Consider the following 10,908-nt stretch of genomic DNA (forward strand, 5'->3'; position numbering starts at 1 on the left):
TAGCTCTGGTTGCTATCTGATCCTTTGAAATTGATTGAATCTTGGTAATGGCTGGAATTGGCTTTGGCCTTGAGACCTTAATTTGTAAGGATGATTGGCGGGGCCCCTGGCCCCCCTCTCTGGAATCCCCTGGGTAGCTGAGAGCGCGCAGAGCAGGCTGGAGGGGAGGAGCCGAGGGAGGCTGCGGGTCCGCGCCTCCGGTAACCTAGCAACCGGCGCCGTAGCAACGGGGAGGGGGCGGGACCTAGGAAGGAAGTCGGAAGCTAGCAGCCCCAAGTCTCGCGAGAGTTGCGTTTGCGCGCGAACTCTAACTACAGGGGTCCAGGGGTGGGACGGTGACTGCTTTCTGGGCAGGGGTTCCCTGAGGGACGCCACAGCCACTGCGGACCCGGTCACCTTGGTCCCCCAGCCATGGAGAGCTCAGCCGTCCAGCAGCAGGAGCAGCCCGCGGCGGCCAAGATGCGGAACCTGCCGTGGTAGGAGCGGGCGCGGCGGGCGCGGCGGGCAGGGGTCGGCCGCGCGCGGGGGCGCAGGTGGCGGCCCTCCTGGGCCCGCGGCCGGGTGCCAGCCGGGTGACAGCGCCGGGGCTCGATCCCGCGTTCCTCTGGCCATAGTCTGCCGTGGAGCTGCTGGTCAAGCTCTAGACCGGAGTAGCGGAGGAGCCCGGGGCGGGCTGCCCTCGGACGCCGCGGAGCGGATCAGGCGCCCTGCTGGGCGGCGGTGGAGGCTGGCGCGCGGTGGAGAGGGCACCCGATTCGCCTGGGACGCAGGCGGGACGCCAGGCTTGGGACCTTGGGTTGCTGCCGGTGGTCCGAGTTCAGATCCTGGCGCTTCCCCGTCCCGTGTCCACGACTAGGGTGGGGGCAGGGGCGCATCAGGCAGCATTTGCGCGGTGGCACATTTGTACTTGCCGCATTTCCCGTCACCCCGAGAGGAGCCACTCCCCGTTTTTGCCTGTTCTGGGCTCTCCGTGTCAGTGGCATCACACGATGTGTGGCGAGTGTCAGAATTCCATTGTATGCATAGAGGGCACTTCCTCTGTACCTGCGTCCGGCGGTGGGTGTTGGGTAGGAGTTCCCTGTGGAAGTCTCTGTCGGTGCCCACTCAGGTTGACATCGGAGGCAGACAGCTGGACAGGTGAGATGAGAGCGCCATCTCCCATCTGGGGCTGTTAACATGATGGGCTAGTTACTGCACTGAGTGGGGGACGCGGACAGGGGAGCTGTCGTGTGCCTTGTACGATGTAGTGACACCCAGTTGTCACCACTAGAAATGTCACCAGGTAGCCCCGGATCGCCCTGGTGGAGAACCACAGGTCTATACGGGAACCTACAAGGCTTCCTTTCTCTTCCTCTTTGAGTTGGGATACGAAAGGGTTCTTCTGCACATAGGAAATGTTCTCGAGTTTACGCATGTCGTATATATTCTGAATTGTATTGCAGGGTCGAAAAGTACCGGCCACAGACGCTGAACGATCTCATTTCTCACCGGGACATCCTGAGTACCAGTGAGTACCTGGGGTTAGTTACTCGTGTCTGCTGAGTAGAAGTTCACAGCCTGATCAGGCTCGTGGGCTGCGGCTGTAGGCGTCGAGCCCTCCCCTCTCCTTGCTGCCTTTGCCTCTGACTTGCCCACAGCCTGGGTGCGGAGCCCGCGGCTCCCGGGGCTGGGCCAGTCCCAGGGACTGACGGTGGCGCCCTGTCTTCCTCAGTTCAGAAATTCATTAGTGAAGACCGACTGCCACACCTGCTTCTCTACGGCCCTCCGGGGACAGGAAAGACGTCCACCATCCTCGCCTGTGCTAAACAGCTGTACAAAGACAAAGAATTCGGCTCCATGGTCTTGGAGGTAAACAGGGTTATTCTTACTCCACAAAGGACTCCGCCTCTTAACTTGCCCTGTGCTGGTTTTATTATAACTTCAAGTGTAAGTGGTCCCTCGGCACTTGAGAAAGAAGCAGGTTGGACGTGAGGTGGTGGACTCCACTCTTCTCCGCGTGCTTGTCTTGGTCCAGTTGGTGCCTGCCTGCCAAGGCGGTTGTGGGCCTGTGGTTCCCTTCGCCCAGCCCCTCCTGGGCCCCGCCCCTCCAGGGCCCCGCCCCTCCCGGGTCCCGCCCCTCCTGGGCCCCTCCTGCCTTCCCGGCGGCCCCTGCACTGCTTGCTGCCCGGAAGGCCGAGCCGCATCGCCTCTACGCTCCCTTTGCCCCCTGGCTCCTGGATGGGTTGGCCAGTAGGAGCCCTGGCAGGGAAACGGGGACAGAAGAGAGTGGTGCCCAGACCTGTCCTGGGGGTGACCGCCAGCAGGCGCTGCCCCCACACACACAGGGCACAGCTCACGGGTGACGTCCCTCCCTCCCTCTCCAGGGTGCGTGGTCCTGTGCCCCACCCCCCAGCACCTTTTAAGTCATCACTTCATTGAATTCTCTTCAAGTGACTGCATTTGAGTAGATTGCTGGGACCCGGGATGGTACACGTGTATTATAAAAGTCCAAATACTGTTTCTGTAAGAAAAAACCGTGTATCTTACTTTATGGGTTGTGGTAGCCGGGATGTACATTGTTCTGCCAGGGCCTGGGGTGCTGTCGGGTGCGGCCTGGCCAGTGAATCCTTTCCGGGTTCTGGGAGCGCCCGCCCTCGAAGGCTTGGGAAAGGTGCCGTTTGCCTTTCAGAATGCAGGGTAGTGGCTTAGTGAGTTTTGAGGACAGCTGGTTTTTATTTTATTTATTTATTTATTTTTCTTTTGACAGGAAGAGTTAGAGACAGCGAGAAAGGTTTTCCTTCCATTGGTTCACCCCCAAAATGGCTGCAATGGCTAGAGCTATGCCCATCCGAAGCCAGGAGCCAGGTGCTTCTCCTGGTCTCCCATGGGGTGCAGGGCCCAAGCACTTGGGCCATCCTCCACTGCACTCCCAGGCCACAGCAGAGAGCTGGACTGGAAGAGGGGCAACCGGGACAAAATCTGGTGCCCCGACCGGGACTAGAACCTGGGGTGCCGGCGCCGCAGGCGGAGGATTAGCCTAGTGAGCTGCGGCTGTCATTAGACCATGAAAACTAGTCCACTGAACTGAACTGATGAAAAATACCTGAAAACCAGGAATCCTGGGGCAGGCGATGTGACGCAGCAGGTGGAACGGCCACTTGGGCGGCCGCAGCCCTACAGGAGAGCCTGCTGTGTCCCCGCTCCCTGCTCACGCATCCTGGGATGCAGCAGGAGACCCGCCTACGTGGGAGACCTGGGTGGAGCTCCTGGCTCCTGGCTTTGGCCTGGCACGGTCAGATGCAGGCATTTGGGAGTGAATGAGCAAACGGTTCTGTCTCTGTCACTCTTTCAGGTAGATGAAGATAGATGACAGCAAAAATAAAAGCGGGAATTTATAGAAAGCAAATTGTGGTTTCTGATTTTGGGTTTTCTTCTTCCACATTTAGCTGAATGCGTCGGACGACCGAGGAATTGATATCGTTCGGGGACCAATCCTGAGCTTTGCTAGCACAAGGACAATATTTAAGTAAGAATTATTTGCATGCTTTCTCCCCTTGGAAATTTTGATCCGTGAGGCGATGTGGCTTAGTTTTCCAGTTTTTGAAGGGGGAGAAAGAGGGCCTTGTCAAAAACAGCATGAAAAATAAAGTTCCCGCATGGTGGTAAGGAATATGACAATGCAAATGGTAAGATAGAATATTATCTAAACCTACACCAGCAAGTGCCTTCAGGAAGCACTGGCTTCATCTCGTTAGCAGACCAAGGACTGGCCACAGCCTGCCTGGGTGTTAGGCCCAGACAAGCGAGTTGGAGTTTAAACAAGAAAACAGATCTGGAAGAATACGTAGGCTGTGTGGAGACGGATGAAACCCAGAGAAGGAGGGTCCATGGGCAGGGGCAGTGACGGGTGGAGGAGGAAGGCAGCAGGGAGGGCACCGGGGAGGGCGGAAGTTGGACCTCGGTTCCCGGCCAGGGCTGCAGGCACAGTGGGCACTTCCTCTGTGGCCACGGACGTCAGGCCTGCTTCAAGGTCTGGGAGCAGTAGCCTGTGAGGACGGAGTTCAGGCCCGGGCGGTGCAGCGACACAGTGCCGTCTGTCTTCCTAGGAAGGGCTTCAAGCTGGTGATCTTGGATGAAGCTGATGCCATGACTCAGGACGCCCAGAATGCCTTGCGAAGAGGTGAGAGGAGCTGCCGAGGGCCGCGCTGGAGGCCCCGAGACGCCCGTGGCTTCTTCTCTGTTTCCGTTCAGCTCGTGGTCCAGAGAAGCCTCTGTCCTCTCTCCTGCATCCCTACGTGCCCCGAGCAAATGCCCCTCGCCCTAGCGGGGCTTCCACTCAGAGCTGTAGGGGCGCGTCCTGTCGGGCCTCCTAAGGTGGGCGCTCTCTGCTGTCACCCTCCTGTGCCTCTGGACCTCACTCACGCTTGGGAATTTGCATCGTTCCAAACTATTGGACCTTTCTGGAGGCACTGCCCTCGGATCCCAAGTGGCCACGTTGGAAACGGATACTGGAGTTTGGCGGCGCTCGGAAAACAGACCCTGCTTCCCCACTCATGCGCCGGTGAACCGGGCCGGCAGCGAGGGATCCGTGCCGAGTGTGTCTTGTGGGTCCGAGGCCGTCCGTCTGTCTTAAAGGGGACTTGGACTCTGTTAGGGTGCTGAGCGGATCAGCCCGAGAGGAGTTGGGAAGGGAAGGAGCGGTTCGTGTGCATATGGGGGGTGGCTGCTTGGAGCACAGAGGAGGGGGAGGAGGGGGCTGCTTGGAGCACAGCTTCTGCTCCCCAGCACAGTAACAGTGCTTCTTCAGCCTCGTGTTCTGTGGAGTGACTGTCAGTCTGGGCAGGTCCCTGCCTGGGAACACAGGGTCCCCGCGTGGGACTCCCCTCGCCATGCCTGCTGCTCCCCGGGTCTCTCAGGCCTGCAGCGAGATCCGCCCCCTCCTGCCCAGGAGAGTGTGAAGCTGAGAAGTTTATGCAAAGGACAGGAACTCTGGGTCGCTGGTGTCAGTGGGAGGAGGGGCGAGCGGGCCAGAATCCTGGCGAACCATCAGAAAGAAAATGTCCCGTGAGATCCCCAGGAGGCGGCAGGTCCGTCAGCTTCTGCAGAGGGAGTTGCTGCCTCCCGTCCCGAAGCCCCGCCTCTCCCCCAGAGGTCGACCCCCTCCAGTTTGCACTCTGGAACCGAGAATGTCGGGGGTGGGGGTCCTTAGAAGAATGTGCGGTTGTATTTTCCCTCCCCAGTGATTGAGAAATTCACCGAAAACACCAGGTTCTGCCTCATCTGTAACTACCTGTCCAAGATCATCCCCGCCTTGCAGTCCCGGTGCACGCGGTTCCGATTCGGGCCCCTGACGCCGGAACTCATGGTCCCGCGCCTGGAACACGTGGTGGAGGAGGAGAAGTGAGTGTGCTGATGGGCGAGGGAGGCCCGGGGTGATGGCTGGTTCCCACTCACGCGCTCGGCACGGTCACCTCTGGCGCCTGGCACCTTGCCGACTTCCTCCTCCTGGAAGTCCCTCGGTTCTTGTCTTGTCTTCCCTGATGCCACCCTCCTCGCCTGGAAGCGGGCCTGATTCCGCTGCCTCCTCTTTGTCATCGCAGACAACACGTGGCCCAGTCCCTCCTGCGGGGACGCTGCAGCCTGTTGTGGACTAGAAGGCGTGTCCTGAGATGTCACATCCGCGGAGTCAGATGCCACGCGAGCTGCCTGCCCGCACTGCTGCGGGTTCCGAGCAGGCGCTGGTGCCGCAGTGGCGGGCGGATGGTGCCGGGCTCGTTCCTCTCCAGAGCAGTGGCCCAGCATCGGGACCCCTGGGCCTTAGGGTCTGCCCGGACCTGGCGTGGCTGGGGCTGCTAACGTGGAGTCCACGTCCCTGACGCCAGAGAGAGTTCTAGAGGGCACGCATCGGGAGCGTGTCAGCAGCTCTGGCCTCCTTGTCTTCTAAGGCTGGAGTCACTCCAGGCCGTGCAGGTCCCCTCCGCGAATGCGTGTGCTCCCAGGAGGCCCCGTAATGAGTGCTTCTGCCTGTTTCCTTTCAGGGTCTATGTCAGTGAAGACGGCATGAAAGCTCTCATAACTCTGTCGAGCGGGGACATGCGGAGAGCCCTGAACATTCTGCAGGTAGGGCCCGGCTCGCCGCCAGCCCCGGCCCCGCGCTTTGCCGTCGTTTTTGATGAAAGGTCTAAGCAGCAGGACCGCCACTCTGCATTCAGAGGCCTAGACCCGCCCACGCCCACGCCCCAGCCTTAGTGTGTGGAGGAGTTGAAACATTTGTGCTAAGCAGGCAGAAGTAGGGAGGATTCTGCAGCCGCACAGCCCAGCCGGCAAGCAGCAGCCCCACTCGGAAAGTACGCGGGGCCGGGCCGTCCTGCGCGCAGTAACATCGCTGCCTCAGCAGGCTCCTCCTGGCCCACCGCGGCCTGGGGCTGTGGGGCAGCCTCGAGGGTCCTCCCTCTGTCTGCAGAGCACCAACATGGCCTTCGGGAAGGTGACGGAGGAGACCGTGTACACCTGCACGGGGCACCCGCTCAAGTCCGACATCGCCAACATTCTGGACTGGATGTTGAATCAAGACTTCACCACAGCCTACAGGAGTATCCTTTCTCGTGTCCAGGGCCTGGGGCCTGGAGGGGGCCCCGGAGCTCACGCAGCTTGGGCCAGCATCTTAGACCTTGCTGGCCAAGGCTGATGGCGCGTGTGGCTCTGGGCAGCGCCGAGCGGGAGCAGGTGTCTGTGGCTCCCCAGCGTCCCTCCTGAGGGGAAGGGAGGGCAGCCGCAGGGCCGTGGGAGGGAAGGTGCACATCCTTTAAAGCGGCCACTGTTAGCTGTAGTTTTGCTGGGAATGGTGCCCTGAAGCCCTTGGAGAAGGCGTCTGGCTCTGTCCTCTACTAGCAGGAGACAGGAAGCCCTTACTGAAGATAGAACAAAGAGAAGTAAGAATGGGGGCCTAACGTGTGCAGCTTCCAGTTGAAAAGCAGCTGTGTTGGAGTCGTGAGTGCTGCTTTAGAGTTGCTCCGGGAGAGGCGTTTGTTGCAGTGGTTAAGGTGGGGCCAGCGCTGTGGCAGGGGGTCAGGCCCCGGCCTGCAGTGCCGGCATCCCAGATCAAGTCCCAGCCGCTCCACTTCCGATCCAGCTCCTTGCAAATCCACCTTGGAAAGCAGTGGGTGATGGCCCAAGTATTTGGACCCCTGTCACCCAGCTGGGAGACATGGATGGAGTTCTAGACTTCCAGTTTCGGTCTGGCCCAGCCCTGGCTGTCGTGGCCATTTGGGGAGTGAGCCAGCAGTTGGAAGATCATTTGCTATCTCTTCCTTTCTCTCTGTAATTCTGCCTTTCAAATAAATAAATCTCTTCCAAAAAAGACACCTGTATCCCACACTGGAGAGCCTGGTTCGGGTCCTGGCTCCATTCCCAGTGCTAGCTTCCTGCGAACATATCTATTGGGAAACAGAAACCAGCAGATGGCGGTTCAGGTACTTGGGTCCCTGCCACCGGTGGGAGACCTGGGTTGAGTCCCTGGCTCCCAGCTTTGGCCCAGCCCAGCCCAGCCCTGGGTACTATGGGCATTTGGGGCGTGAAGCAGAAGATAGGGGATCCCTCTCTCTGCCTTTCAAATAAATAAAATCAAAGTCACAGAGTTGCTCACTGGGGTTTGGATGCAAAGTTCCTGTAGAATGGGTGTTCTGGGTCTTGCCCCTCGGCCTTAACCGCTCCTGCAGATATCATGGAGTTGAAAACCGTGAAGGGGTTGGCGCTGCATGACATCCTGACGGAGATCCACTTGTTTGTGCACAGAGGTGACGCGTGGCTTTCCCCCACCGGGAGGGGGCGTGCGTGGGGTCACAGATGGTGCCACAGAAGGAGGCTCCATTCTCCAACAAACGGGAATGACGGAGCCTACAGCCGACTCCTTGTTTTTTGGCAGCTCTGTCTCACTGCTATTGAAAAACTTTTTAATCTTTAGAACTGCTGGAGGAAGTAGGGAAAAAACCTCTTGAAGGCTACTTCCTCCCGGAGTTTATCTCCTATGGCAAAAATTAATGTTTGAATTCAGATTTCTGTAAGATTGCTTGCCTGGAAAGAGGAAGCTGCTGTATCCTCATGTAGACCCACGGTGGGGAGTGTCCCGCCCGCTCCCCACGCGCGGCCTGCGAGATGTGTGTTCTGGCCCTGCCAGTGCGACCACGGGAGACCTGAAACCCAGCACCGAGGCGCCAGGCTCGCTTATAAGTCGATCATGTCCTGTGACCCACAAATGATGTTCTGAATGCCCAAACGCCCCGGGCACACAGATTCCCCACCCTGATGTAAGCCACAAGGGTCTTAGGGAAACCCCCCTGAGCTGTCCCCCTGCTGTACCGTCTGTGTAATTGATTCTCGGCTCTGGCAGCCCAGAGGAAATCCCCCCCAGCCCAATTAAACGGGTCTTGGGGAGCCCCGGGCCTGCGTGTCTCCCCAGACTCCCAGGGGAGCCTCGGCCGGGCCTTTTCAGCTCTCGTCTCCACAGCAGCCATCTGCAGACTGGAGCCTTCTCGGGGCCGTGCACGCTGGTTCTGCCTGCTCGTGTGTTTTTAAACTGGGAGGGCGAGACCTGCCCGGGGCTGCGGGCGCTGTGCTGCGGGCTTCCATGTGTACCAGGGAGTACCAGGGAGTCCGCTAATTGGTCTTTTTTTACTCTATGAAGAAACGCAGGATAGAGTGGGTGAAAATGGGGAGGCCCACACCACATGTACGTTCATCTTAGAGGTGCATTTGTTCAAGCCCCGCCTGAGGCCTCCGGAGTTCAGTTAGCTGTTTGCTGTTTATACTCGAGCTTTTTCCCGTGGAAAAGACGGACAGACCCTCACTCACTGCACTTCCTTCTCCCTCAGTTGACTTCCCGTCGTCAGTTCGAATACACCTGCTGACTAAAATGGCAGATATTGAGTGAGTGACTTTCCGTTTTAATTCTTTCCTTTTCCCCCACTCCCTGCTGTTTGATCTTGAAATGCTTGGTTTCAGGCCGGCACCGCAGCTCACTAGGCTAATCCTCCGCCTGCGGCGCCGGCACACCAGGTTCTAGTCCCAGTCGGGGCACCGGATTCTGTCCCGGTTGCCCCTCTTCCAGGCCAGCTCTCTGCTGTGGCCAGGGAGTGCAGTGGAGGATGGCCCAAGTGCTTGGGCCCTGCACCCCATGGGAGACCAGGAGAAGCACCTGGCTCCTGCCATCAGATCAGCGCGGTGTGCCGGCCGCAGCACGCCAGCCATTGGAGGGTGAACCAACGGCAAAGGAAGACCTTTCTCTCTGTCTCTCTCTCTCACTGTCCACTCTGCCTGTCAAAAAAAAAAAAAAAAAAAAAAAAAAGAAATGCTTGGTTTCAGCCTTGTCTAAATCGTTCATACACAACAGAATCTACTTAGTGGTACTGAGTGTTATGTGGCAAAAGACAGTGGCTTCTTATTTAGGCATCGGAATAGCAGCAGGGAGTGGCACCGGGCAGTTAGATTTGGGATGAGGGCCTCTCTGGAGACCTCAGAGGCCTGGCCCACATTGGTTCTGGGGACGCTTGCTGTCTGGGAGGCCAGCTATTCAGTCCAGACATCTAGGTCATGTGGGGACGGCCAGCTACCCAGCTGTTACTAAGGCATTCTGGCATACGCTTTAGCATGTCGAGGGGAAAGCAACAACAAACTCCTTTTCCCACTCTGCCTGGTCAGCAAACACTGTCATTAGCCCCCAGTGAGGCCGGCAGCTGTCATCCAGGTAGAGTGTTGGGGTCAGACACCCATCAGCTCGCCCTGGGGTGGGGGTGTGGCTTTCTCCTGCACGCAGGGGCCGCACGAGCCGCTGGCAGCCTGCCGCACTGGCACAGGTCAGCCAAACTTGCTAGTGAAGCGTCGCAACCCAGAGGAAGAAAATGTCGGCTTTACTTCCCTCGTAATGCGTCTTGCAGGTGAAGAAACAGTCCTCTATCCCATTCATCCTGCGTATAAACATGGCTGTCTATAACTACAATTTAAAAAATGTCATTTATCCTCACCAGTTTGTTAGATTTATAAAGTCCGTGTTTAAGGCTGAACAGAAAACGTTAGAGGGACAAAAATCCAAGCTCGCTGCCCAGGGTGCCTTTTTGTCAGCTCCCACCCCCCTTTAAACAGACTGCTCAGCCTCGGCTGTGAGAGGGCGGCTCTGTCCTCATGCTTCCCGTGCTGGCTTCCTGCAGGTACAGACTTGCTGTTGGCACCAACGAGAAGATCCAGCTGAGCTCCCTCATCGCTGCTTTTCAAGTCACCAGGGACCTGATTGTGGCAGACGCCTAGGTGCTCCCGGGCCTGCGGGCCCCAGCTTTGGGGCCCCGCTGTGCCTCGAGAACAGAGGACCCAGTTACAGGACAGGGAGTGAGCCGCCGTCCCCCTAGCCTGGGGCACCACTGTTCCTGCCGTACGTGGGTGCACCTGCAGATGCGGGGCACCACGGTCCCGGGGGTCCAGCACGGGCTTCTCTCTGCACTGCCCCGGCTGTCTTGTAGTCGGGGGGAAAACCTGATTTTCAGCATTGAAGCTTTTTATCTTTCAGGTGCTAGACGACAGGAAGTTGGCCTGTCTTTTGGTCTGGAACATAAAGGCTTCAAATCTAATGTCCTAGTCTCTGCCAATGCAGCCTTAAGCACCTCCCACGTTAAGTTTACGTGTGTCATCTGCGGCACTGTTTTGGCCAAAACAATGAACTCTTAAGAATAAAACACTGCTGGGCTGCTGTTGTGGCAGAGCAGGGTAAGCCGCCGCCTGCCACGTGGGAATCCCGTGTGAGCCCCAGCGCCAGCGCCAGCTAATGCACCTGGGAAAGCCGCAGCAGGTGGCCCACGGACACGTGGGTGACCCAGTGGATGGAAGATCGTTGTAACTCTGCCTTGCAAATAAATAAATGTTTTAAAAAAAGGAAACAGAGTT

The 10,908-nt window shown here is 58.2% G+C and overlaps 1 protein-coding gene across 1 annotated transcript; it reads left to right on the forward strand.

Annotated features, from left to right (window-relative positions):
• The first annotated feature begins 246 nt into the window (after positions 1-246).
• RFC5 (replication factor C subunit 5) lies at positions 247-10,901 on the forward strand. Its single transcript, XM_051826874.2, has 11 exons — positions 247-476; positions 1,443-1,507; positions 1,712-1,848; positions 3,426-3,505; positions 4,086-4,159; positions 5,220-5,379; positions 6,018-6,099; positions 6,443-6,572; positions 7,698-7,775; positions 8,850-8,904; positions 10,182-10,901. Exons 1-11 carry the CDS (start codon positions 412-414, stop codon positions 10,276-10,278), a joined length of 1,023 nt encoding a protein of 340 aa, XP_051682834.1. The 5' UTR covers positions 247-411; the 3' UTR covers positions 10,279-10,901.
• Positions 10,902-10,908: the final 7 nt, after the last annotated feature.

The sequence above is a fragment of the Oryctolagus cuniculus genome, chromosome 21 (genome assembly GCF_964237555.1).
Source record: "Oryctolagus cuniculus chromosome 21, mOryCun1.1, whole genome shotgun sequence".
In the NCBI taxonomy this organism is placed as follows: Eukaryota; Metazoa; Chordata; class Mammalia; order Lagomorpha; family Leporidae; genus Oryctolagus; species Oryctolagus cuniculus.

Coding starts and splice junctions, on each gene's coding strand:
- RFC5 (XM_051826874.2), top strand. CDS start 412: ATGGAGAGCTCAGCCGTCCAGCAGCAGGAGCAGCCCGCGGCGGCCAAG. Junction 1,508..1,711: donor CCGGGACATCCTGAGTACCA/GTGAGTACCTGG, acceptor TGTCTTCCTCAG/TTCAGAAATTCATTAGTGAA. Junction 6,573..7,697: donor CTTCACCACAGCCTACAGGA/GTATCCTTTCTC, acceptor CCGCTCCTGCAG/ATATCATGGAGTTGAAAACC.